General features: G+C 43.7%; 4 protein-coding genes across 5 annotated transcripts; all 4 read left to right on the forward strand.

Moving 5' to 3' along the window:
• The first annotated feature begins 14 nt into the window (after window positions 1–14).
• On the forward strand, window positions 15–11,482 carry si:ch211-66e2.5 (hemicentin-2). Its single transcript, XM_049745890.2, has 20 exons — window positions 15–386; window positions 896–1,165; window positions 1,367–1,696; window positions 1,831–2,076; window positions 2,148–2,411; window positions 2,580–2,687; window positions 3,611–3,871; window positions 3,958–4,116; window positions 4,678–4,896; window positions 4,978–5,220; window positions 5,382–5,580; window positions 5,631–5,680; window positions 7,431–7,703; window positions 7,783–8,106; window positions 8,203–8,454; window positions 8,548–8,701; window positions 9,984–10,138; window positions 10,201–10,467; window positions 10,548–10,880; window positions 10,963–11,482. The coding sequence occupies exons 1-20, from the start codon at window positions 128–130 to the stop codon at window positions 11,232–11,234; spliced, it is 4,638 nt and encodes a 1,545-aa protein (XP_049601847.1). The 5' UTR covers window positions 15–127; the 3' UTR covers window positions 11,235–11,482.
• A 190-nt stretch (window positions 11,483–11,672) lies between these two features.
• Window positions 11,673–12,118, forward strand: cmc4 (C-x(9)-C motif containing 4 homolog (S. cerevisiae)). The gene is made up of 2 exons (XM_049745668.2): window positions 11,673–11,837; window positions 11,910–12,118. Exons 1-2 carry the CDS (start codon window positions 11,780–11,782, stop codon window positions 12,044–12,046), a joined length of 195 nt encoding a protein of 64 aa, XP_049601625.1. The 5' UTR covers window positions 11,673–11,779; the 3' UTR covers window positions 12,047–12,118.
• Window positions 12,119–12,405: 287 nt separating this feature from the next.
• Window positions 12,406–16,329, forward strand: LOC125983875 (hsp90 co-chaperone Cdc37). Its single transcript, XM_049745578.2, has 8 exons — window positions 12,406–12,745; window positions 13,108–13,389; window positions 14,169–14,274; window positions 14,347–14,462; window positions 14,934–15,056; window positions 15,137–15,319; window positions 15,394–15,465; window positions 15,582–16,329. Exons 1-8 carry the CDS (start codon window positions 12,638–12,640, stop codon window positions 15,720–15,722), a joined length of 1,131 nt encoding a protein of 376 aa, XP_049601535.1. The 5' UTR covers window positions 12,406–12,637; the 3' UTR covers window positions 15,723–16,329.
• Window positions 16,330–16,666: 337 nt separating this feature from the next.
• On the forward strand, window positions 16,667–23,759 carry tyk2 (tyrosine kinase 2). 2 transcript variants are annotated; one of them, XM_049745411.2, is made up of 24 exons: window positions 16,667–16,834; window positions 17,405–17,603; window positions 17,675–17,798; window positions 17,868–18,009; window positions 18,080–18,243; window positions 18,720–19,077; window positions 19,152–19,322; window positions 19,630–19,787; window positions 19,852–19,969; window positions 20,035–20,221; window positions 20,289–20,404; window positions 20,487–20,651; window positions 20,729–20,816; window positions 21,017–21,144; window positions 21,398–21,533; window positions 21,611–21,762; window positions 21,834–21,984; window positions 22,054–22,145; window positions 22,222–22,411; window positions 22,549–22,667; window positions 22,745–22,917; window positions 22,983–23,100; window positions 23,191–23,307; window positions 23,380–23,759. In XM_049745411.2, exons 2-24 carry the CDS (start codon window positions 17,417–17,419, stop codon window positions 23,530–23,532), a joined length of 3,507 nt encoding a protein of 1,168 aa, XP_049601368.1. In that variant the 5' UTR covers window positions 16,667–16,834; window positions 17,405–17,416; the 3' UTR covers window positions 23,533–23,759. The 2 variants fall into 2 exon arrangements, with proteins under 2 accessions (XP_049601368.1, XP_049601369.1); XM_049745412.2 differs by having other exon boundaries at window positions 20,038–20,221.
• The last annotated feature ends 522 nt before the right edge of the window (window positions 23,760–24,281 follow it).

A 24,281-nucleotide genomic window follows, 5' to 3' on the forward strand; every position in this document is an offset into this window, starting at 1 on the left:
TATTTTCTCAACAGCTCTGCGTTGGTTATTTCCATGTCCCAATCTGCACTTTCATGCAGCTGCTGCCTCAGCTTTGCAGTGTAACACGGCCTGATTTACTGGAAGCAGGAATCTCACACACACACACATGCACACACACACACGCACACACACGTATCAAATGAACACACCTCCTTTTCTCTCTCTCTCTCGCTCTCTCTCTCGCTCTTTTTTTATCGAGCCTTCTCTTCTACTTGACATTTGTGCAATGCATGAGAGTGGTACGCAAGTAGAGCTGAGTTGGAGAAAAGGAATCACCCAAGAGAGAGGTTTTACGTGCCATCGGGAAATGGGCGAAAGGACAACTTTTACGCGCCTCTTGTTAGGGTTTCTACTCTGCACCTCAGGTAGGAGGAACAACTCTTTGCGTTTTAGTCAAGTGTCACGAATATTCCAGAATAGTCATAACTGTATATAATTTCCTCTCTGACTGAGAACAGCAAATATAAAGATTTACATCCTGCACATACAACATTATGTGGATAGTCAATATTCGTTTCTGCAACAAAACAGGCATGCCAAATTATTCATATTTTTTAGAAACAAGTTATTAGAAATAAATAGTTAAAAATATGTATTTGAAGAACAAGGTTAAAATAGGATTATAAATCATGATTCCAGTGTAGTTGGAATGTCTGGTCATAAAGTGCATGTTTGTCATTATGCAAGATGTTGACAGTAGAGTTGAGTTGAGGGAATACGACTTTTTAGCGTTTTCTGGGCGGAATTAAAAGGTCGCACGGCATGAGGAAGGAAGGATTTCCTCAGTATGTCAGTGGAGCACGGCAGTGAATATATTGCTACACTCACTGAAACCGAACTGGACGGAAAACAATAATCACATGACTTTACGCAGGTGCCTGCTGCCCCATCGAATTGAGCCCACCCAAAGTGGTGGTGCTACACGGAGACCCCGTGTCGATCAACTGTAGCACATCCGACCCCATGTACAAAGGGATGGGTTGGGAAGCTCCGCTGGGCGGCACGGGCCTGAAGCTTGTGCACCATTTGACGTGGAGCGTGGACAGCCTCACTACTTGGAACATCTCGCCGATGTGCTTCCTCAGCCCAGTGGCTAATAGCGGACGAGTGCAGTGCGCCAAGAGGCCAATTGTGGTTGTTTACAGTGAGTGTTAAGCAATTCATTGTCATTTAATCAACGGTTTCGATTTTGGCTTCTCACAATTATGAAAACGTCAGGAAAATAATTCATGTGTTTTGGTAGTTTGCCAGCAATCACAATTGTTTTTTGGAATTTGTTTTACATAATAGCTCAGCTCTTTTCCACACATTGACCCTGTTTGATCACTTCTTTTTCCTCCTCCAGGTCCTCCACGAAATATCTCCATCCAAGCCAACAGTTCCGTTATAAAAGACGGAGAGGCCATTCAAGTGGGCTGTGTCGTCAACAATATAGCGCCGATTCAAAACGTTACTGTGCGCTGGTACAACGGCGAAAAAGTCATCATGGAAAGACGCCCAGAGCTTTCCACAAAAGGACTCGTCAATTTTATTTTGGGCCACACCTATCAATATTCCCAGTCGTTTTCGGAAATGCAGCAGTTTGTACGGCTCAGATGTGAGGTGGTGATGGACCTGACACCCGAGGGACCGTATCTCAATTTCTTTTCACCCGAGTTCACTGTCACTGTTGAACGTAAGATCACAATTTTTGAAGCCACAACTAAACTGCAATCTTGAGTTTTGTTGAAGACGCAGATTAGCTTGTGGAAATTAGCGCATACTTGATTGCTTGGCGTGGTTGAAATCATTTTGTTCTTCCCTTTTTAGATGACTTTGAAGACATAGAGTTAATTTGTCCAAATAACTACACGGTGGTGGAGGACGCTCCTCACGACTTCAACCGCTCCTGTTATGTGGAAGGCGGCTCTTCCGAAGCTCTAATAACTTGGTACAAAGACGGAGAGCAGGTGGAGTTATCGGAGACGCTGACGAGATTCGACGCGGGGCAATATGTCGTGGTTGCCACGTTGTTTTCAAACACGGTCAACGCCACAGTGGACCTCAATGTTGTATGTGAGTCTGATTTCACTTGCCATTGATGACCAAATCTGAACTTAGTTCTAACCACAAATTGTTCTGGTCAGATCCGCCCTCACCGATAGAAGAGCTGGAGGACGTTGAAGTTGAGCTAGGCTCCGAAGTGTATCTCAAGTGCTCCAGCAGAGGCAACCCGCGACCCGAGTACTCCTGGATCGCACCCACTTTTCAAAACGTGGTTCAGGTTAATGAAGATGGCATTTCCCGTCTGCTGATCGAAAATATGGCTTCAAACCACACGGGTGACTACAAGTGCCACGCCACTAACGAAAAAGGGACTGTCTGGAAAAAAGTCACTGTGAGTGTGAAAGGTGAGGCTCATACACACACACACCCCAGAAGTCAAGTTGAGTTTATTTCTATAGCTTTGAGATCAACAGTTTGAGAGTCCGGATAATTGGTTCCATAAACCAAAGTGAAATCCTCTGTTTAGTCTGTCATAATATGTATGAAAATGACAAAACGTGTGTGTGTGACAGAGTGCGAGCCCGGTTGGTTTCGATGTACAAGTGGGACCTGCATCTTGTCTCATCGGATGTGTGATGGAGAGGACCACTGCGGGGATGGCAGCGACGAACTCCTCTGTGGTAATTAAAAATTAATAATAATTAAAAAAAAACATAATCATAATCTGTCAGTGTAAACGCAATGTTCGTAAATAACGAGCTAGTTAGTAACGGCGCCGTAATTGCTCATGCGCAGTTGATGGCGGGCAGAGGGAGGCAGGAGGCAGGACCGCTGTTTCCTCCCCGGAGGGAGGAGCATGGAATAGCCAGGCATGTAGCTTTAGCATTTAGCTCGCTCACTCAGCTGTCTCCGGGAGAAGCTGACACACGCACACGGGAAAGAGGCGCCGCCCGGCCGGAGCCACCCTGGCTAGCTAACGGAAGCCGGGACAGTGCCGTTACGAATCTGGGGGCGAGAAAAAAAAACCAAAACAAGTCAAATGGATGATTTGAAGTGGCTTCGTTTTCTCTCAGTCTTCTTGACTTTCGAGCTGTCGCTGTCGAACGGAGCCCAGTCGAGTGAGTAAAACGATTTGTAATGCGAATGATAAAAATATGACAGTTGTCTAAAAATAATCTTGCGGTTGTTTGTATATTGTGCAGCCAATCGGTCAGAGGAAAATTCACATTCCAAACGTGCCTTGAATCAGAAGAACAAATGGGCACATTGTTTGTGATGAAGACTCTTCTTTAAATAATAATAAAAAAACACATTCCACACAATTTTCCTTAAGTTTGTTTGACTTGAGGAATGTGCACTGAGATGGTGGATGATGCGTTCAAGTCCAACATTAAGACCTCAGGAGCAGTCTTTCCTCTGGGAGGGTCTTTCCTTCCTGACTGCCTTCCTTTCCTGTTGGACCTTAACAAACAGCTTTTGTTTTACATGCTCCCTAATGTCCGCACGACGGCATCGCATGCATTTCGGGAAAGGCCCCATGTTGCAGCACCTGTGCACGTTCCATCATCTTCCATGTTTGTGAGATTTCTATCTATTCCCACAGGTGAGCACCACCAATGCCCCATTAGGATACACCCAGAGAGCCTGGTGCTCCAATACAAGGGCGAAAGTCAGAACGCCACGTGCATGTTCACCAGATCCAGGAAGTCCCGAGCTATAGCCTGGCACGAGCGGGACCCCGTCCACCTCAACGAAACAACTTGGACTCCGGACACCCACACCGACTGGGACCCTGCTCCTCGTTGCACCGCCTTCTTCCAGGGGCAAAAAATTTGCCAGAAGCCTCTGAATTTCACCCTCTATAGTGTGTATATTTATTCTTTTTTTCCCTTTTTTTATTCTATTTTTAATATGTGCTTCTTTTCATTTTCTTCCAATGACCACAACTAGAAATGCCGGACAGCGTCGCCGTCCGTCCAGTCAACGAGGAGATCTTTTTTGAAGGCGGGCTGTGCCAGTTGCATTGTGACATCACCAACGTGGCTCCCGCACAAAGCCTCGTTGTGCGCTGGTATCAAGGCAATCGAAGCATTGAGCCGTCATTCAGAGGTAAGGAGTCAAATATTATTTGAATTTGTTCTGAAACGATAATAATAATTCAAAATAGATATATCAAATCATGTTTCAACACTGAAAATGATGGAAATTCCAACACACAACAAAATAGTTTTCTTAGCACATTAAGTGGGAATTGGGTTCCTCCTTCTGGTGTGCACACCTTGTCCACATGGGGGCAGTATAATACACACAGCTAGTACATAAAAATCCTCATATAAATTAATTTCGTAATTTTTTAGTTGAATTTGTTCTGAAACTAAAATGACAATTTAAAATACATATTTCAAATCATGTTTCAACATAGAAAATTAGGGAAATTCCAACACAACAAAATAGTTTTCTTACCACATTAAGTGGGAATTGGGTTGCTCCTTCTGGTGTGCACACCTTGACCACATGGGGCAGTATAATACACACAAACAGCTAGTACATGGAAATCCTCGTATGAATTAATTTAATAATTTTAAGAAAAATGATTGCTTTTCAGTTTGCTTTTTTTTTTTAATCTGACAAAAAATTAACATTTGTCTTTATCCCCAAAATATTGTTCAGAGCCTCTACGACTGGCCGACTGCCTGCAAGATTCGAACATGTCGTGTGAACCGGGCGTCACCAGAATGCCAGTGAACGTGTCCGCCAGCGCCAGCTTCCTCCTGAACCGAACGCATCATGAAGCAGCTTTAAGTTGCGAGGCTCTATTAGAGCTCGGACCGGCTGGACCGAGGCTGTCACCCTCTGTCAAGTCACATGCTGTCAGCTTGAGCGTCCACTGTGAGCTCATCTTTCATGTTTATGTTAGTTTTGTTTTTTTTCTTATCTGTGGTGTGTATCTACTTGTCTTTCCTTGAACAGACAAGCCGATCATCAACACCGCAAAGCTCCCCAAAGTCGTCCCGCTGTTCCGAGGTTACCCCGAGGAGCTGGTGTGCGAAGCTGACGGTCAGCCGCCTCCTGTCATCTACTGGTCAAATAGCCAAGGAAAAAACTCTTTGGAGTGGGGAAGCAACATCACAGTCTTGGAAGCAGGCCGCTACGTCTGCACGGCCGTCAATTCCCTGGATTCGGCCATGTACGAGGTTGAAGTGGTCCCAAAAGGTAGGACTCGCATAAAAACTCCTCCATGTTATCTTTCGCAGCTGTTTTCCAAAGGTGATGCAATAAATAAAATGCGAAATCCAGCCGAGTTGGCTATTTTTTGTGAAACACATAAGGTGACCTTTTTGCTTCACCTTTACTGTGTTGTGTTTCGACCGCAGAGGACTACCTGCCTCTCATCGCCGGATTTGTGGCGGCCACAGTGGTGATCATCTCGGCCATTTTCCTCTTCATCTACTCCATCTACTACAAGAACACCAAGATGCGCCGCTACAGCCTGAAGAACCCCAAACTCAGCGGCCACAACGCCAACGTGGCCCACAACGGCTGGGACTTGCAGTTCCCGATGACCAAGTTGTCGTGACCGACGAGCCGTCTCCCGGCTGACTCACAGTCATTTCTTCTTCCAGATTTGACTCTTCATCAGATCCTTTTAAAGACTCCGGCTTGCGCTGTACCCGTCAGTATTTCATACTTCACTGGACGGAGAGGTGGAAAAGAAAAACGGAGACCACATAAGCTGGCTTTTGAATGTTTAATAAGCACAAAAAGGGAGTTTGTTGCATATAATTCTGAAAATGGAAGTGCACTACTTTTTCTTTACTAATCAGCTGTGCTTGATTTGTGAAACATGACGTGATGTGTGTCTTATCACTGAGCCTTTTGCCATTTGGCCGTGCCTGCCGTTAGTCACTGTGCACTTCTGTAGCCTCTCTCCCTCTCTTTTTGTCTGTATTGAGGTCAGATGCTTTTCTATGAATGAATGAATTCCCCTTAATGTTATATTGAATAGTTTATATTCCGTTAAAACTTTGAATTTTAAGAGTGAACAAACACTGCATTGTGGATGTGAATATGGTGTCTACACTTGTGAATTGTGTTGTACATATTTATAACTGAAGATTTTTATTGTTATTAAATGCGCCTTTTCTGTGAAGTTGCTTTGTGCAGATTCAATTGTTGATAAATAAATATTTTACACTTATTTCTTTTGTATGACACTGAGGATGTGCTTCCAGAGTATGATCATTATATTCAGTTAAACATGGATTTATTCCAACATTGTTTTGGATTGTTGGAAAGTCCCGGTTATTAATCATCATTACCGTGTTGCTTTCACAGTCATCGGGGAAAATGCGGATCTAACAAGCAACAGGCGGCAAGTTCCCTGTATTACATTGTCATGACATGTTGACACAGTGACGTGATTGACCGGATTTTTCATAATGTGTCGAAACATTAACTTTGGCAAATTTTAACAATGACGCACGTAGGAGTGATGCGGTTGGGTTGCATTACTGTATTTGGCTTATTTACATGAACGCAGCTCGTGTGAAGACAGACTTCGTTTCTTTCATTTTCCACCACGGTTTGGTTTAACGGCGCGTATTTTACCACGTTCGTGATGATAATCATTTTTTTCAGCTTCTTAATAGCGTTGGCAGGTAAGAGTATTTTCTGTGATTTATTCATTCGCTTGTTAACTTAGCTGCGTCGTTGTTTTAAACGTTTCGCTGCACAAGTCCATCCGTGATATACTTTGTAGGTTTTTAAACTAGACTGCTCACCAACCATGCGTGGTTTAAAGTACACACCCTTGAGTCGCGTGTTTTCCAAAAAAAGCACATTAAGTACTATTTAACATTAATAATGATTTGGTTTCGATTTACTCTCATTGACTTAGGATCATACTGCCCCCAGCTTGTCAAAACGTGCATGTCTTACATACCGGAAAAGAGTTGCGCAATCGCAATGATTTTTATCTACCAGCATTAAAGTTCAGATAACTGAAAAATCTAAGAACAGTGATCCCTCGCTACTTCGCGTTTCGTTTATCGCGGCTTCACTACATCGCGGATTTTTTTTCCAAATTTAAAAAAGAAATATTTAAAAGTCAAAATAAAACTTCTAAATTGAGGGAACACGTGTCTAACCTTTAGGACAATGTAGTATTGCTCCAAATGTTCGTTTACATTCCTTTAGAAGTCCGTTTTCGTGTGTTAGCACGATTGCGAATTAGTTTCTTTCCGCTAACTCATTAGCCTGCCCATTACTTCTTGTTGGTGACCGTACTTTGCGGATTTCACTTTTTGGAACCAATTATCCGCGATAAAGATGGATTACTGTAGTCCAAAAGTATTGTAGCTTTATTTCCCACCTCTACCCACCAGTTATGCTGAAGAATATCGAAAACTCTCATTTCTTTCCAGCACAGCCTGCAAGCAGCACCTGTCCACTTGAAATTACGCCTCCTGCTGTGGCGGTGCCTTTTGGCGGCACCGTCTCGGCACTATGCGAGTCATCATCTCCTCAGGTGAAGGGAATGGGCTGGGAATCGCCATATGGAGGCACAGGACTGGTGAAGGGCGTGTCCAACATTACCTTGCAAATTGATTCGTTGCAAAGGTGGTCCGTGCATCCCATCTGCTTTGTCAATCTCAATGGTTCTCAGTGTACTAAGGAATTAAACGTCACCGTCTACAGTAAGTAGCCTTCATTTCGGACGTGATGAGCGAAACGTCAACTTCGCTCCATGCCTCACTTTGTTATTTCTCCTTGCAGAAATGCCAGATAATGTGACCATATCTTTAAGGAATTCTGAACCCTTGGAAGAAGGGAAAAACTTTATGGTGTACTGTGAAGTCAATCAGATTGCGCCAATACATCAAGTTTCTATAAAATTGCTCAATGGCAATAAAATATTGGGAGAGACGTGGGCCAACCAAAGTAGCAGCATTAAACCAGTTTCCAAAACGTTTTCTTTCATACAAAACGCCACGAGAGAGTATAATGGAGTCCAGTTGCACTGTGAGGCAAAGATCGACCTTGGCCCATTGCAAGATCTTCCAGCGACCTCTTCAAAGCCGCTCCAGCTGATTGTACATTGTAAGTCTACACCAATTGGGGAAAGATTAGGACTGTGCCATGCAGTTCTTTAACAAACCCTGTGCTGGGAATTAACATCTAATCTTGTCCCAACAGACCCTCCGACTTTCAGCCAACCGGAGAACGAGACTCTGGCACTTTCCAATGGCGATCAAATGAGTTTAAATTGCAGCGCCTCAGGAGAGCCAGCGCCACAATACAGCTGGAAGATTCCTCACATGTCCAAAGTGCCGACTGGAACTCAAGACATTTTCAATTCCTCTTTCAAGTACGCAGGCACCTACGAGTGCACCGCTGCTAACTCCCGGGCTGCCGTCACCAAGTATTTCACGGTCACCGAAGCTCCAAGTAAGATCGTCACGCTTCTTGTACTGGTTCTCTCAAACAAACCGGATTCAGAATTCCTGACGAGACAATAACAGAAACATCCATCTCTTGCAGGGGGTCGAACAACCTTGGCGGTGGTGCTCGGGGTCTTTCTGGCCGTGGCAGTCGTGCTCGCCATCCTGGGATTTTTTTTCGTCACCCCGCAAGGGACGTTTTCTTGCAATAAGGGTGGCTTCACTCCTGGACGACCTGTGTCAGGTCCTGTATGAGCCTTATTTAATTTTGGGCTCTAATAGACCAAGTTAAGTCCATTGTTGGGGTACTAAACAGCAAATACAGGGTTTCTAATTGCACGTCCACATTTTCAGGTACCGCTGTCCAGTGTGCTCCATGATTGTATTTTATGTGTTTTATTTTGTATTTGCACCTTTTTTATATCATTGACGACAAAGCTATTTTATGACGGCATGATTTGCATGTGTCCGGGGAGTTTTGCACTGTGAACACTAATCTGAGTTTGATTCTTCCCAATGTTTTGTCAAGACAATCATCTGATTTGTTGTAGTTGACTATGTTAAGCATTAAATGGAAAATGTTTTTCCATTTTTACACTAGTGGATGAAAATATTAGTTTTATTTTACAGCGATTAACATGTTTTTATATTGGTACTTGTTAATAATAGTTAATAATAGCAGGACTTGATTTAATTGTAATGATGTTAATCGTGTTAACTGTTATGTTTGCCATTAATCATGTCAATTACGCAACTCCCCGAATACTCCACTAGGTGGCGATAGCGCCATAAAAACAGCTTCCTGTTTCCTCCGTTATGTATCGTTTTGGTATCTCCAAAAGGTGAGAATACTTTATTTTTTACTCATAATAAATAAAAATGTCCTTAATTTGTTATTGAAATAGTTTTTTATTAATAGTTTAAAATAACAAAATATTTTGTTTGACACCAGATTTTGATGGCACGGCACCTTTAACACCACTAAGCAATGATGTAAACATTCTCCAGAGGAATACTGATTTGTCTTGCTTGCCTTTAACTGTTTGCGTGCCAGCCTTTACCTCGCTTCGGCCCCCTCTTGGCCCATTCCACTCATTCACTTGTAGGTTGCAAGGCCGCCATACTAATTAGACGGGGTATGTAAAGTTTAGCCTGACCCGGTTTGCCCATTTGCACCATTCTTTATATTCCATCACGTTAAGAGCTCAAAAGTTCTATTCTGCTTAAGTCATGTGTTCCATGCAGCTGTCCACATTGTAGATACACCGCAGAGCATCCAATGGTGCTGCAGCCGTGCAGAATTCTGCTCACAGTGGGACTCTGGGGAACAACAACAACAACAGCCGGCCCAGAATGCGCATTAAAGTGAAAAGAATGGAAATAAATTACGATTTGACCACCCACCATTTTGTCAGTGCTTTAACGTCATGTCTGAAATATAATATTTCATTCCACCTGTCAAAGTCGCCTCTTTCCCTTCTCTACACACACATAAAAACTCAACACACACACACAGTGAAGTCAGATGGGATGAAGGGGGCCCTTGTGTCCACCAAGCATTGTTCCCTGCAGAGTTGGCCAAGCTTGTGTAACTTGGGATTTGTCTTATCCGGGGCTCCTTCACCGCCAAGTGAACATGGCCAATGTGGCGCCTCTGCAGTGGATTGTGGCACTTTGCATGTTTTGTTCAGGTAGGATGCTATTTTTTTTTTTTATCTAGTTAGCGGCATGATCCTTGATGTCACCGTCTCAGTTTCAGGTGACGGCTGCTCCCTAATCCTCAAGCCCGCCAGGGCAGTGGTGGGCTTCGGGGAGTCGGTGTCTGTCAGCTGCGAGGCGACCCGGCCGGTGCGTGTGCTGGGGTGGGAATCGGCCATCAGTGCGGCGCACACGCAACGGGGCCCGAGCGTCCAGTGGAAGGTGGACAGCCTCATCGACTGGATCGAGGAGCCCATTTGCTACGGGGTGTTCTTCAGCGCACCCCGCCAGTGCGAGGAAAAACTCAATCTCGTTCTCTACAGTGAGATTATTAACGCATATGTTTTTATTCCACAGATTTTTTTTTTTTATAGTCTGTTTTGGTTTTTGTTGTTCTCACAGAAAGCCCAGACAGCGTCACTATCACGGTGGTGAATCATACCGGGCCGATGGTGGCGGGAAAGGAGTATCAGCTGCTATGTGAGGTCCAGAACGTGGCTCCCGTTCAATATCTCAACTTGAGGTGGTACAGGGGCCGCAACGAGGTGTATAACCGCTCCTTTACCGACCTGACTTCTCCCTCGCCGGTGCAAGTCTCCTCTATCCTGGTCATCACGCCCTCCCAGGCCGACGACGGCGTTCGGTACAGCTGCGTGGCCGAGCTTGAACTCGGACCGGAGGGTCCGCAACCGCCTCTGACTGTCACCTCGGTGCCGTTGAGAGCATCTGTATACTGTGAGTTCGTGTTACCAACAACATTGAACCCAAAGAACTACTACATTGCAGTTCTGCTTACCTCTTGCTTACCTCAATGTAGTTCCTCCGACGTTTCAAAGCCCCGAGGCGGAAATCGTGGACGTGCCAGAAGGTGGTGAAACAACGCTGAACTGCACCGCTGCTGGGAACCCGGCACCCGTCTACAGCTGGCAACCTGAGCCAGAGCCAAAAAGGGAAGATGACCAACAAGCCGTACTCGCTTCATCCTTGCTGCTGCCCGGAACCTACACCTGCACCGCCTCCAACGTGTTAGGGAAGAAGACCAAGCAGTTTACTGTCAAAGCCAAGAGCAAAGGTAGACAGAAGGTGTGAACCGACCACCAGGGATTTTTACAACACTCAGTATTTATGCTAAATTTGTCACCATTTTAACATAGATAGCTGTCTAGTTGATTAGCTTTGTCTGATTTTCTACACTGATTTTCTACATTGTCAGAAAAAAGGTGCTAAATTTGTACCTCCAGTAGTTTGCCACTGGCGAAGTACCCTCAAGGTGCACCGACCTGACAATTTGCACCATTTGTAGACAAATAAATTTAAAAAAAAGCTTGTCATTGTAATCATTTAGAATGAATGTTCAAATATGTTGGTCTATGTGGAAAAAAACATGTGCTTGTTTTATACATATAAATGTATAACTGGTTTGAATCTCATATAAATACACCAATTTGAATAACAGAGGGAAATAAAATGTATTATGGTTCAAGAAACTTCTCCTCGAATACATTGCCACACTGCCATACCATCAAAGGTCAATAGATGTCGCTGTGACAAATTCCATTGGCTCGCTCTGCGTCACGTGATCATAACAAGGTGGGGGGAAAAAAATCGAAAGCGGAAGACATTTCTTCTCTGCAATGCCAGCAAAAGATCCTTGCAAAAAGCATGCTTGCGCCATCCAAACGTGTTTACAAGGTATATCGTGGTCAAAAAATGTTGTTGTCCAAATGACGTGTGCACAATGCTAACTTGATTTCATTCCGGCAGCTAACAAGTATGTGGAGAGCATGTGTGCGGATGTGATCGATGACATGCGGCGGTGCTGCCGGATGCATGGCGCAAACTCCCTCTGCTGCTCTGGTTTTAAAGGTCCAAAAAACATGGAGAGGAAACCCAGCACGTAGCTAGTGGGACAAAAGCAGAAAGCATCACTGGCTTCAGTGTAATTTATTAAATAAATATATGAATATATGAAATAGGTGCAACGTGACATCATTCGTATTTTGAGATTAATTTCAAACAGTTATTCGTTCACATGTTCTACATGATGTTCCTTTAAGAACTGGGAACGCAACACAACTCGCCGTGTGACGTCAGACGCACGACGTAGAGCAGAAACAAAGGGGAATTATTTCCTTTATTAGATAAATTATTCTACTGAATAACTATTTTTTTACTATAAAAAACCCCACAATTAATTACTAAATACAAATCTCGGTGCTGGTTCTTTTCTGAGCGGGAAGAGCTCAACACGCAGGCGCAAGATGACGTCAGACGTACGACGTACACCGGAAGTTCCCAGCAGTACTTTCTAGAATTTCTTGACTAGCTAACCCGAGTGAATCAGTTATCATTTTGGATTTCATCGAGGCAAAACAACGGGACTTCCAAGTCACTTTCGAGTTAAGAATCTTTGCTTCATCTTAGATTCGGTAGGCAGCGGATCGCACTAGCCCCCTCAAAGCTAACGCTACCTGCTTTGAGTTTCTTTAATCATGTCTAAAATAGACTACAGCGTGTGGGACCACATTGAGGTGTCGGACGACGAAGATGACACCCACCCAAACATCGACACTCCGAGCCTCTTCAGGTGGAGACACCAGGTATAAATTGATGGGAAGGAATGGTCACGAGGTTTATTGAAATCCATGAAGTGTCACAATGGACATTTCTTTTGATTAACATCAGTTAAATCGCTATGTAAACAGAAATGCTCGGTCTTGATTGATGCGTCTCACTATGTAGTATTGCACATCTTCATTTTACTTGCACATTATGTGCGAGTAGTGGATGGTGACATTCTATTGCAGTATAAGTGAAGCAAAAACAACAAGATTTGATTTCAAAATAAAATTGTTGGCCTTTTTCCACTGGTGAAACGTATGCCGCCATTTGAGATTTAAAAAAAAAAAACCAATTGAGTTGTGTCACAATGTAAATCCAACTGGGAACTTGTCATTTCTAGGCCCGCGTGGATCGAATGGAAGAATTCCAGCAAAAAACACAAGACCTCAACAAGGGACTCGCCGAGTGCCGACGCAAGATGTCAGAAGTACAAAAGAAAATCCAGGAGCTGAGCGTATCGGCGACGGACGAAAGCAAAGCCGACCTGAGCAAAGTGCAGGCGGAGGAGAAGAAACTGAAGAAGGAGCAGCGTGAGTGGGAGAGAAAGGTGGAAGATCATGCTCAGGAAGAGAAGAAGATGCCGTGGAATGTGGACACGCTGAGCAAAGAAGGCTTCAGCAAGGTGGGACAACCCGTAGGCGGCCAGCACATGTACTGCAATGATTCTCAAACCTTCTACTGCTCTTGATGAATCAAGGAAAATATTTTGTGCATAAAAGTTAAATCGTACCTAAATATTTATTTGAAAACAAACAGGTCTAAAACATGCTAATCTGATGTGTTGAAAAGTTAAATACAACTAAAAATGCAATGTACTGGATTACAAAAAATTTAGCATCTAATGTGTGCATTCCTTTGCGTACCGCTAGAGGGTGCTGTTGTCGCACACTTTGAGAGACTTAACCATACCTGGCATACAAAGGCACGTCTAAATTTCAGATGCACATTCTTTCCCTCAGGCTCAGTGTCATGGACAGAATATTGAACCCACATTTATTTAAAGTGTGCATTATCACAGGAGTAAAATGCAAATTAACAATAAAAAAAACATAATTTTCCCATTAATAAGTGAATGAATGAATGAATTTCTCATTTGGCATTCTGGCTTTACAATAGTGATACATGTATTATTTTATTAGTGGCCATCTTAGGCTAAATTATTTCACTGTTGTACATTTCTTAATTTGTGATTAAAATTAATATTCGTAATCGAAAACTTTTTGCGTGGTACTGCAAAATGCTGACTCGGTGTAATGAGTGCTCGAAGCAGACCTCATCCGTGCTTCTTCAAATGACGCAATAGTGCAATGCGTCCTCTCACAAAAAATTTCCAACGGAGGTTGATAAAACTGTCAAAACGTTTGTGGTTTCCTGATGTACCTTTTGGGTCTGTTTTTGCAGAGTGTTGTCAACGTCAAACCCGAAGCGTCGGAGGAGTCCGAAGAGGACAAAGAGAAGAAGCATAAGACCTTTGTGGAAAAATACGAGAAGCAGATCAAACATTTTGGTGAGGATAGGCATTTGGCTTCCTGTTGAGAGGGTGTGCTAAATTTCCCTCCTGGTGTTTTGTTTCCCTCAGGCATGCTGCGGCGCTGGGATGACAGCCAAAAGTACTTGTCTGACAACCCTCATCTGGTGTGCGAAGAGACAGCCAACTACCTGGTCATTATGTGCATTGACCTCGAAGTGGAGGAGGTAATGCTCCCTCGCTTTTTTAACTCGCCTGATGGATGGATCAAGGCTCAAAATGGGCGATTTCGTCGCTGTGGCGAGTCGATTTGCACTTCATCAAAATAAGAAACATGTCACTTGTCACTTAGCGTAGATTGACAGCTAGCAGCAGCGAGCTTTGGCTGGCTACTCGTGCGGTGAAACGAGAACAAACAAAGGAAAAGGCATGCTACTTGCTAAGCTAACTTTTTTTATTTTCATTGTTTTTTGTTTTCTCACAAAAGGATTATAAGAAAAGGAGAAGCCATGCTAATTGCTAAGCTAACGTTTTGTGTTAGTTTTAATTTGCTTTTGTTTTGTGTGGTTTTTGATTTGCTCTTTGTTTTTAACGTTAATTGCACTTCAGAGCTATCATAACTTTTGCTTCAGCTATTTAGCCGAGACACACAAATGTCCGAAAAGGCACCAAACATTTGCTTTGGCTCTTTTCAACAGAAACATGCCTTGATGGAGCAAGTGGCTCATCAGACCATCGTCATGCAGTTCATTCTGGAGTTGGCGAAAAGCCTCAAGGTGGACCCCCGAGGATGCTTTCGGCAGTTTTTTGCCAAGATCAAGGTTGGTTGTTGTGCGTCATTCTGAAAATACTATTAGACGCTGTAAAAAAATAAATATTTGACACTGCGTTTCCTCCGCAGACATCAGATCAGCAGTATCAGGATGCGTTCAACGACGAGCTGGAGTCTTTCAAGGAGCGCGTGCGAGGCAGGGCCAAGATTCGCATCGAGAAGGCCATGAAGGAGTACGAGGAAGAAGAGCGACAGAAGCGCTTAGGACCCGGCGGACTCGATCCCGTTGAAGTCTACGAGAGTCTACCACAGGTCGGTCCCTGTTACTGTTTTAAAAATGTTTCACTTTCAAGTTCCTCACATTTTTGTTTTTTTTTAATCCACAGGAGATGCAGAAATGCTTTGACGATAAGGACATCCAAATGTTACAAGACGTTATTAGCAAAATGGATCCAACGGTAAGCAACTTCCTCCAGTCCCCAGTTTCAAAATTCAAAGTTTGCCCACCAACGAGAACGAACGCACGCTTCACTCTTGATTTATTTTGTATCGATATTTCTCGTCTGTGATTCAGGAGGCCAAAGTGCACATGAAGCGCTGCATCGACTCCGGACTTTGGGTGCCCAACTCCAAGCTGGGCGACGGCGACGACAAAGATGAAGAGGCCGTTTACGAGGACGTGAAAGAGGAGCCTGAAGACGCCAAGCAGGACTGACTGACGGGGAGAGCCTTTGCGAATGTACTTAATTAAACCCTGCTGCAATCATGGCAACTCTCTTAGGTGTGCGACTAGTTTGCCTCGTGAGAAAAACAAAGAGCTAGACACACACATCGAGCTTTCCAGTAAAGGTTTGGCTGTCACACAATTCCCCGCATTCTTGATGAATTCTGCTTGGGAAATAACCATGGCTTGTTTGAGGTTTTTTTTTATATAATACTTGGACACATTTGTTCTGTATGCTTGAATTACACTTCCGTTGAAACATGTGGGGTCACTTAGAAATTTATTTTTTAAATAAAATTGCAATTTTTTTCAATGAGGATAATCAAATTAATCAGGAAAGGCCCATTTCCAGTTACCATCCCTACAGTGTTCTAATCTTGTGCAATTATGTTAGTTTTCATGGAAAACATGAAATTGCCAGGGTGACTCCAAACATTTGAACGGTAGTGTATGTATTATTGTTGACTCTTATTTCCCCTTCAAACACGTTTGTTTGTTTTTATTTTTGTAGATGTAGAACTTGAGCAGTCAGTGTAGTCTGGTTGTATATTCCCACCAATTTTATATAAACTTGGAAAAGTTTACCCAAAATCTTAAACAGCTTTTTTTTTTTTTTTTTGCATAACGCACTTAAATTATATCTTCCAAGTCACAGTTTCCTTTCGAATATAATTTAACAACAAATGAGTATCATTCACAGAATTATTTATACAATTTCTTCTCTCACTGCAATGGCACAAGTCCAGAACTGACTTGGGTTCACTTTCAATTTGAAAGTATTTGCGTTACTTCTACGTGTACGTTACTGTCGATTCCACCATAAAGAAAGTGACTTTTTTAATTCAAATATATTTTAGACCGAAACTGTTTTTTTTTTTCCTCTCACAAATCTGATCTTTGACTCGTCCAGACATTTATAGGCACGCTTCTGAATACGTCACTTCCGGTATTGGTTTGAGGAAGTAAAACGTTTCGAGCCTACGCGAGACATATGAGAGACCTGATGGGTGTAAGATAACCACTTTTAATGGAAGTCTTAACACCAATTTATGATCGTACATGGTCTGTAAACTAATAGCCCTGCAAAAGTCCGCCGTTGAAAGGTAAGCTCAGGACTGCTGTCTTCTCCGTCATGACAAAGTAACTACCACAACGTTGTAATATAATGACAAGATTTGCCACTGTAATTAATCGTCGACATACAACACAGATGCTCTTTTTGTTATGTAATATACGTAATGTATCGCCCTTATTCCTCAAAGTTTCCGGAAACTGCCAAAATTTATTTTTTTAACTTAACATAAATCACTTGTATTATTTTCCTGATTGCTGAATTCGCATATATCCTGACGGTACGGTACTTGTGTCAATCACAAAGTCTAATCACAATGTAAATAAGATACATCCGGTATATTATTCCTTTTTAATTTTTTATTATTTCCATCTTGTAGTAGCAAAATTGGACTACCATACTGTGTTATTAACCACAAAATGGATATTGCACAAACTGGATTAGTCATCTTCCGTATAGGGTGGATGTTGGATGATGTTCATTATCATTATTATTTATTTTTTTTCCTCTGTATTACCCTAATAAGACCATCCCGCAATTTAGGGGAGCCCATTAATCATCATAGATTTGCATGTTAATAATGTGTATGCATTTGCATCAGGATTCTGCAGTCATGTCCGGCAGGAGGTGGTCCAAGCTTTCCAAGCGAAGGTCCTCAGTGCATTCCCTGATAACCCCACAGGATGACGGCATCCACATCTACCTCTTCTGGAGCCCCGATGGAGAACGTTATTTATCGCACACGGCTGCGAAGCAGGTCACCGCAGAGGAACTATGCATTTTAGCCGCAGAGGCTGTCGGTGAGAATAATGACTTTCAGTTTTAATGTATAAAATCAGGTTCTATGTGTAACCCAGTGTGTCTTAAACAGGGATAACGCCTGTATTCCACGTGTTGTTTGCTCTGTATGACCCCTTGTCATGCTGCTGGTACAGTCCAAATCACATTTTTCACCCAGAGGAGGGGTCCTGTCTCATTCTTCACTACCGAATTAGGTGGGTAATATATTGCAGACAACAAGGCGCTATTGTTTCACTGCTAATACCTGTTTTGTTGTCGGGCAGGTTCTACTTTCGCAATTGGCACGGACTCAGTGACAAAGAGCCAGATGTGACTCGCTTCACTGTCAAAAGTGAGACGCATGCCGAAGATGACGGCGGACAGGCGCTGCTGGAAATCAAATCGGGCGAGTATTTATTCGCCCAGGTATGTGTCAGACTTCCTCACAGCGGGTTGACGAGAGCGTCCCCTGACAGCGCTATCTTCTTACTGACAGGCGAAACACGATTTTGTTAATGAACTCATTCCAATGGAGATCATGAACACAGAAGAGGAGCTAAGTCGCTTTAAAAGCGAGAGCTTGGGAATGGCCATGCTCCATCTTATGCACCTGGCGCTGCAGACTGGCAGCACCTTGCAGCGGGTTGCGAAAAAAACCAGGTAATATTTTACACACAGGACACGTGCGCAATCTAATCAACTGTTGGCCAAAGTCCCGCTGCCCTCATAAAATCATAAATCTCATTTTATATACAGTTACATAAAGGCATGTTGTCAAGACTAATGTTACAAGGTCATGCTTTTGAGAAAAAGAGATCAATTGTTAACATTGCAAAAAATATATGACATTTTTTTTTAAAATATAAAAAATATATATTTATATTACATGAATAAAGTCATCTAATTTTGTGAAAAAAAAGTATTATTAAAAGAAATATTTAAATTTATTATTATAATATTTATTTATTTATTTATTTATTTACTGGAGTACCAGATGGGAGAAAACAAAAGGTCTCACTATTATGTGGGAAGATAAAGAATGTCAGCATTGTCGCAGAAACTCAAGTGCACCATGAGTCCAGCTTTTTTTTAAATATTTCTATTTTTAATATCACTTGTTTTTGCTTTTCTTCCAGCTTTATAAAATGCATCCCCAAGTCTTATGCCAAGCACATATCAGAAGACAGATTAGTGACAAAGATGAGGCTGTGGTGGATATTTGAGCGATCCATGCGTAACTACCAGCACAGCATGGACGCAAAGCAGCCGGACGTGAAGGAGATTTTCTGCAAGTACGTCCACGCTCTCGAGTGCTTGGCGCCGCGTTTTGGCAGCGAGACCTTCGCCGCGCGCCACCTGAGGCTGAGCGGGGACGACGAAGCCACAAGCGGCCATGCTTCTTCCATAGGGGACGGCGGGGCCTCAGCCACGCACGAGCTGATGGTATCTGCCACCAAAGGCCTTCAGTGGCGGGAAGCAACCGGCTGCGAGAAGGTTTGTCGTATTGTCGCAGGAAATATTCACCGCTTCCTGCTTCCTCACTCCCCTTGTCTTGTTTGATCACGCAGGCCAACAACACCACGATCGGCGACTACAGAAGGAAAACAAAGCGACGTCCCAGCCAGACGAGCGAAGCCGCTCCCGTTGAGTGGACCCCCTTCTGTGATTTCCCAGACATCATTCACATAGGGCTCACTGAAGCTAATGTTTGCATTAGCACTCAGGACTACAAATGTATGGTGAGAGCGCTGCTTGGATCAGAAATAAAATACGGAGACTCTCCACGCTTTGCTTTTTATTTCAGCGGCGGTCGACCAGAATCATCAGTTATGAAACAAATTCATACACATTAACAAAGAGCGCCATCTATGGGAACTTTCTTCCCTCATGCAAAGTTTCCACTAAAAATATTTTTTATATCCGTCCAATGCAGGGAACTCTGCATTTTTTTTTTTTCTTCTGACATTTTTATGTCTTTAGAACGCGTCTGTAGGTGGCAGCGGATTTGCTAAGCGCCACTCGTTGTCTTTGTGAATGCGCACGTAGGAGGTTGAGATGAGCTCCGGCCAGGAGGCCCGCTCCTTCATCTCCCTGCTGGATGGATACTACCGGCTGACTGCGGACGCCCACCACTATCTTTGTCACGAGGTGGCGCCCCCTAGGGTGCTGCTGAGTGAAGCTAATGGACTGCACGGACCAATCCAGTGAGTTGTTGTTTTCAAGCCCTTTGTGGGACGACGAAATCTAATCTGTCACGACTCTTTCCAGTGATGACTTTGTGCTACACAAGCTAAAAAAGGAGCAAGCGGAAGAAGAAGCTTGCCTCGTACGCTGGAGTGTCCTCAACTATCACCGGCTCGTCCTGGCCGTGACAAACAAACCACAGGTGAGTCGCCGCCATGTCAGTCCGGGTGAGGGTGTCGTTCTAAAAAAATACTTCTCAATGGGCAGCAGAACGGATCGATCAGCAGCCACAAGCTGTTTTGCATCCAGCATAAAGATTCCGTCTTCTCGCTGGATGGCTGGCAGGAGAGATTCTCCACCGTGAAGGAACTCACAAACACCCTGAAGGACTTCATCCTCAAGTCCGACTCGGAAAGCTATACCATTAAAAAGTGCTGTCGGCCTCGGCAAGGAGGTTTGTGTTTCGTGAACATCAATTTTAAATTGGAGTTTTGAATTTTTTATTTTACTGTCTGCCGCAGAGCTTTCCAACCTCCTCGTAAGAAGACGTGGCAAAGATGGCGGAGCCAGCACCCGGACTTTATCCCCGAACAAGTTGGAGCTATGCTTCCAGATCAAGTATAAAGACCTCGTTCTGGTGAGAAGTCTGTTCGTTGAAGTTTTGATGCCTTTGTTCTGGTCTCCAAGACTGAGGCGCCGGGTGGTGTGTTTATGGACAGGGGCAGCATTTGGGTTTCGGCACGAGAACTCAAATCTACTCGGCGCATCTCCAAGTCGGGTTGGCGACTGACGGGCAGGACGACGACGACTTGGCCGGCGATCGATACAAAAAGGTCCAAGTGGTTCTCAAGGTGCTCGAGCAAAGCAAAGATGACATCACATCCGTAAGCGCCCGTCGTACTACGATCGATCCGACTTTTGTCGACTGATTGAAAATCAAACTTCATTTTCTCTGCTTTAGGCGTTTTTTGAGATGGCAAGTCTCATGAGCCAGGTGTCTCACAATCACCTGGTGTTTGTCCATGGTTTGTCTGTCAACGGATCTGAAAGTGAGAACACACACTACTGACGCTTCTACTTCCCTCTTTACGACTTCCTCAACACGCCCACACACACGTACCAAAATACTCTTTCTCTGCTTTTTCTTAGTGCTTCAGTTTGACACTAAAAATAAATAAATAAAAATCCTACTGCTATAATGCTCATATTGATCTTGATATAGGTCTGAAAAAAATTCTTTCCACTACAGACATTATGGTGGAGGAGTTTGTGGAATTTGGACCTCTCGACGTTTTCCTTCGGCGAGAAAAAGACAAATTGACTCCAAGGTGGAAATTTACTGTGGCCAAACAACTTGCCGGTGCCCTAAATTATCTCGTACGTTTGTATACTTTCTCATGTCAATGTGTGTTACTTTCCCGAGACATATCCAATTTTTTTTTTTTGCCATATTCGTAAGGCTCAATATCAATCTGTGATTTTCCATTGCATGTTTTTTTCTTTTTTTTCTTCTAAGTAAATGCAGCCTTATAATAAATCATCTGAAGTGGCACTAATGGTTCTCGTGACAGATGTGACCTTTATCATACCTGACAGGTAGCTTACTTAAACGGGTTCTGCGTTCTTGTAGGCGACGAAGGGTGTCACCCATGGAAACGTTTGTGCCAGGAACGTCCTGGTGGCGAGGCAAGGTCTGGGTCAAGGTGTGTCTCCTTTAGTCAAGCTGAGCGACCCGGGCATTCCTGTCAATATACTTTTCCTAGAAGGTCAGTATCTTAAAAAAAAAAATAAAATTATTGCTTTGGTCCAAAAATGACATTTCCAAACGCTCTCCTTACCGCAGAGCGAGTCGAGCGTATTCCCTGGATCGCACCCGAGTGCGTTTACAGCAAGGCGCCCGTCGGCCCGGGCGCTGACCAGTGGAGCTTCGGCGTTACGCTGCTGGAAATCTGCAACGACGGCCAGCTCCCCCTGAGCGACGCCACGTTGCTGGAGGTCGGAAGCCGTCGCTGTCTCGGATGCGGCGGCCGCTAAGAGTCCAATCACCATCTGTCTCCTCTCCGCAGAAAGAGCGCTTCTATCAGCAAAAGGGGACGTTGTTAGCCCCGTCCTCCCAGGACATGGCCGTCTTCATCAACAGATGTCTCGTCTACGAGCCTTTGGAGCGGCCTCTCTTCTGCTCTTTGCTCCGAGACCTCATCGACATCATAAAAAAAAGTGCGTTCGCAAAGAACTAAAATGATAATTAGTCTTGTCGTTTAATGTTTTGTGATTCCACTCGCACAGATCCGGAAATATGTCCCAGTGAGACTCTTCCTCAGGTTCAGTCCACCGTGTATCTCAAGCGGCATCTGAAAAAGAGGAACATCTTGGGAAAGGTGAGTCTCCTCCCCCACCTTTTTATTTTATTTTTTTTCTTCCACGTAGCTGATGAACTCCGTCATCTGACTTTAGGGTAATTTCGGAATGGTGACGCTGTACATGTACGACCCGGCCAACGACGGCAAGGGAGAGCTGGTGGCCGTCAAGGCTTTGAAACAAGAAGACGGCCCCTTGCCCAAGTGCTGGCTGAAGGAGATCGAAACCATCAAGTCCCTCCACCACACCAACATTGTCAAGTACAAAGGATGCTGCACTGAAATGGGCGAGTCCTCACATAGCTTATGCAAATCGCTTTCAGTCATGAAAGGAAATCTCCCGAGTCTAGCTCAAGCTGGCTTGAAAACGACCCCCCCCCCTCCCACCATCTAAAATAAACTTTCTAACTTGCTCCATTGACAGGAGGACAGGTGGTGCAGCTGATAATGGAGTTCCTTCCGCTGGGCAGCCTGGAAAAATACCTTCAAAAACAAGAGCAGAGTACATCCCAGTGTTTGTTGTTTGCTCAGCAGATCTGCAAGGTGAGCTGTTCAGAATCTCTTTTGCCATTTTGCTTTTTGCTCTGGAATGTTCTGTTTCATCTCCTAAATGTTCCTAGGGGATGGAATACTTGCACTCAAAGCGATTCATCCATCGGGACCTCGCCGCACGTAATATCTTAGTAAAAAATGAAAGCTTGGTGAAGATCGCAGACTTTGGATTGTCTAAACATATCCCAGAGGATAACACCTACTATCGTGTGTCTGAAGATGGCGGTAGCCCAGTTTTCTGGTGAGTTTGTGATACACACACACACTAGCTACCATTCTAACAGTTTGTGATGCTTTGTTTCACAGGTATGCCCTCGAGTGCCTGAACCAAAACAAATTTTCATTTCAATCCGACATCTGGTCCTTTGGTGTGACGCTTTACGAGATCCTGACCCGCTGCGATCCGAGCCAAAGCCCTCCCGTGGTACGCCGTGGCTTGCCTTGTGAAGCCCAGCGTTAAATGCACATTTTGTATGTGACTGTGTTTCAAACACATCATGTCCTCGATTTGTAGATGTTTAGCAAGATGGCGGCGTTGTCCTCGTCCCTCAGAGAGATGACTATAAATGTGCTCATCGTCTTGTTGGAGGAGCGGCAGCGCTTGCCTTGTCCCAAAAACTGCCCACCTGAGGTAAAAAAATATTATGATGTCTATTTTAGGGCTTTACTGGGTATCTAATGCTGTGTTCTTTTCCGAGGACAGCTGAGGAGAATAACCATGCAGTGTTGGGATCAAGATCCTGCAGAAAGGCCGTCGTTCCCTGCTTTGTTTGAGCAGTTGGAAAATATACGCTCGCAGCCAAGTGTTGACATTTTTCGATCTGGACTTCAATCTGTTTGTTTGACTACCACTTAGAAATGCATTTACAAATGTCAGCTGCCTTCCTCCACAAATTGTGGTCTGGCATTATTGTGATAAACATGGAGCATCACGAGGAAAAGGTCAACAGACCGAGAGACTGTCAACTTACGCATTTGGTTGTTGAATTTTTGTACATTTTATAAGGCTGTTGGATTTTGCATTAGATTTTTATAAGAAAAATCATGAAATGGTTTGTTGATTTGATAAATATTTTTTACACATTCCCTTTGTTGTTTTCTTTTTTAACCTTGGTGTATTGCAATGCACATTCATGATGGGTTGGCACCAGTTCATACACTTACTGGATAATTCTGTAGCAAATGTTTCCAGAAGAGTCCCTGGGAATTATACGAAAGCTTTCATGTTGGTCTTAGTCTCTGTGTGGTGGAGTACACAGAGGGACTTGCTCATTTTTTGCATAGTAAGGCTGCTTATACCCTTTTTTCGTGCAGACAATTTTTAAATGAAAATGCCCTTTAATACAGACGGTGCAAAAGTAAGTCTATAGTTGTAAGAGTAATAATGAGGATTTATTATTATTTACCTTCTTTTATAGTTAATGCACATTATTGGACAAATAACAGATAACTATGTATAAATGACTAATGTATAAAAATATTGGGCAGAATTTCAAGTTGCATTTAAAAACAAAAATCAAATCTGTCCCCTCCTTGACCATCGTATTGGGTCATTTCCGGTTTACGGTAAGGCTCAAACACGACGTAACCCCGCCCACTGACGTC

The sequence above is a fragment of the Syngnathus scovelli genome, chromosome 16 (assembly GCF_024217435.2).
Source record: "Syngnathus scovelli strain Florida chromosome 16, RoL_Ssco_1.2, whole genome shotgun sequence".
Taxonomy (NCBI): domain Eukaryota; kingdom Metazoa; phylum Chordata; class Actinopteri; order Syngnathiformes; family Syngnathidae; genus Syngnathus; species Syngnathus scovelli.

Coding starts and splice junctions, on each gene's coding strand:
- si:ch211-66e2.5 (XM_049745890.2), top strand. CDS start 128: ATGCACACACACACACGCACACACACGTATCAAATGAACACACCTCCT. Junction 1,166..1,366: donor GCCAATTGTGGTTGTTTACA/GTGAGTGTTAAG, acceptor TTCCTCCTCCAG/GTCCTCCACGAAATATCTCC. Junction 4,897..4,977: donor TGTCAGCTTGAGCGTCCACT/GTGAGCTCATCT, acceptor TTCCTTGAACAG/ACAAGCCGATCATCAACACC.
- LOC125983875 (XM_049745578.2), top strand. CDS start 12,638: ATGTCTAAAATAGACTACAGCGTGTGGGACCACATTGAGGTGTCGGAC. Junction 15,057..15,136: donor AGTTTTTTGCCAAGATCAAG/GTTGGTTGTTGT, acceptor TTTCCTCCGCAG/ACATCAGATCAGCAGTATCA. Junction 15,320..15,393: donor TCTACGAGAGTCTACCACAG/GTCGGTCCCTGT, acceptor TTTAATCCACAG/GAGATGCAGAAATGCTTTGA.
- tyk2 (XM_049745411.2), top strand. CDS start 17,417: ATGTCCGGCAGGAGGTGGTCCAAGCTTTCCAAGCGAAGGTCCTCAGTG. Junction 22,668..22,744: donor TTGCTCAGCAGATCTGCAAG/GTGAGCTGTTCA, acceptor AAATGTTCCTAG/GGGATGGAATACTTGCACTC. Junction 23,308..23,379: donor CCAAAAACTGCCCACCTGAG/GTAAAAAAATAT, acceptor TTCCGAGGACAG/CTGAGGAGAATAACCATGCA.
- cmc4 (XM_049745668.2), top strand. CDS start 11,780: ATGCCAGCAAAAGATCCTTGCAAAAAGCATGCTTGCGCCATCCAAACG. Junction 11,838..11,909: donor CATCCAAACGTGTTTACAAG/GTATATCGTGGT, acceptor TCATTCCGGCAG/CTAACAAGTATGTGGAGAGC.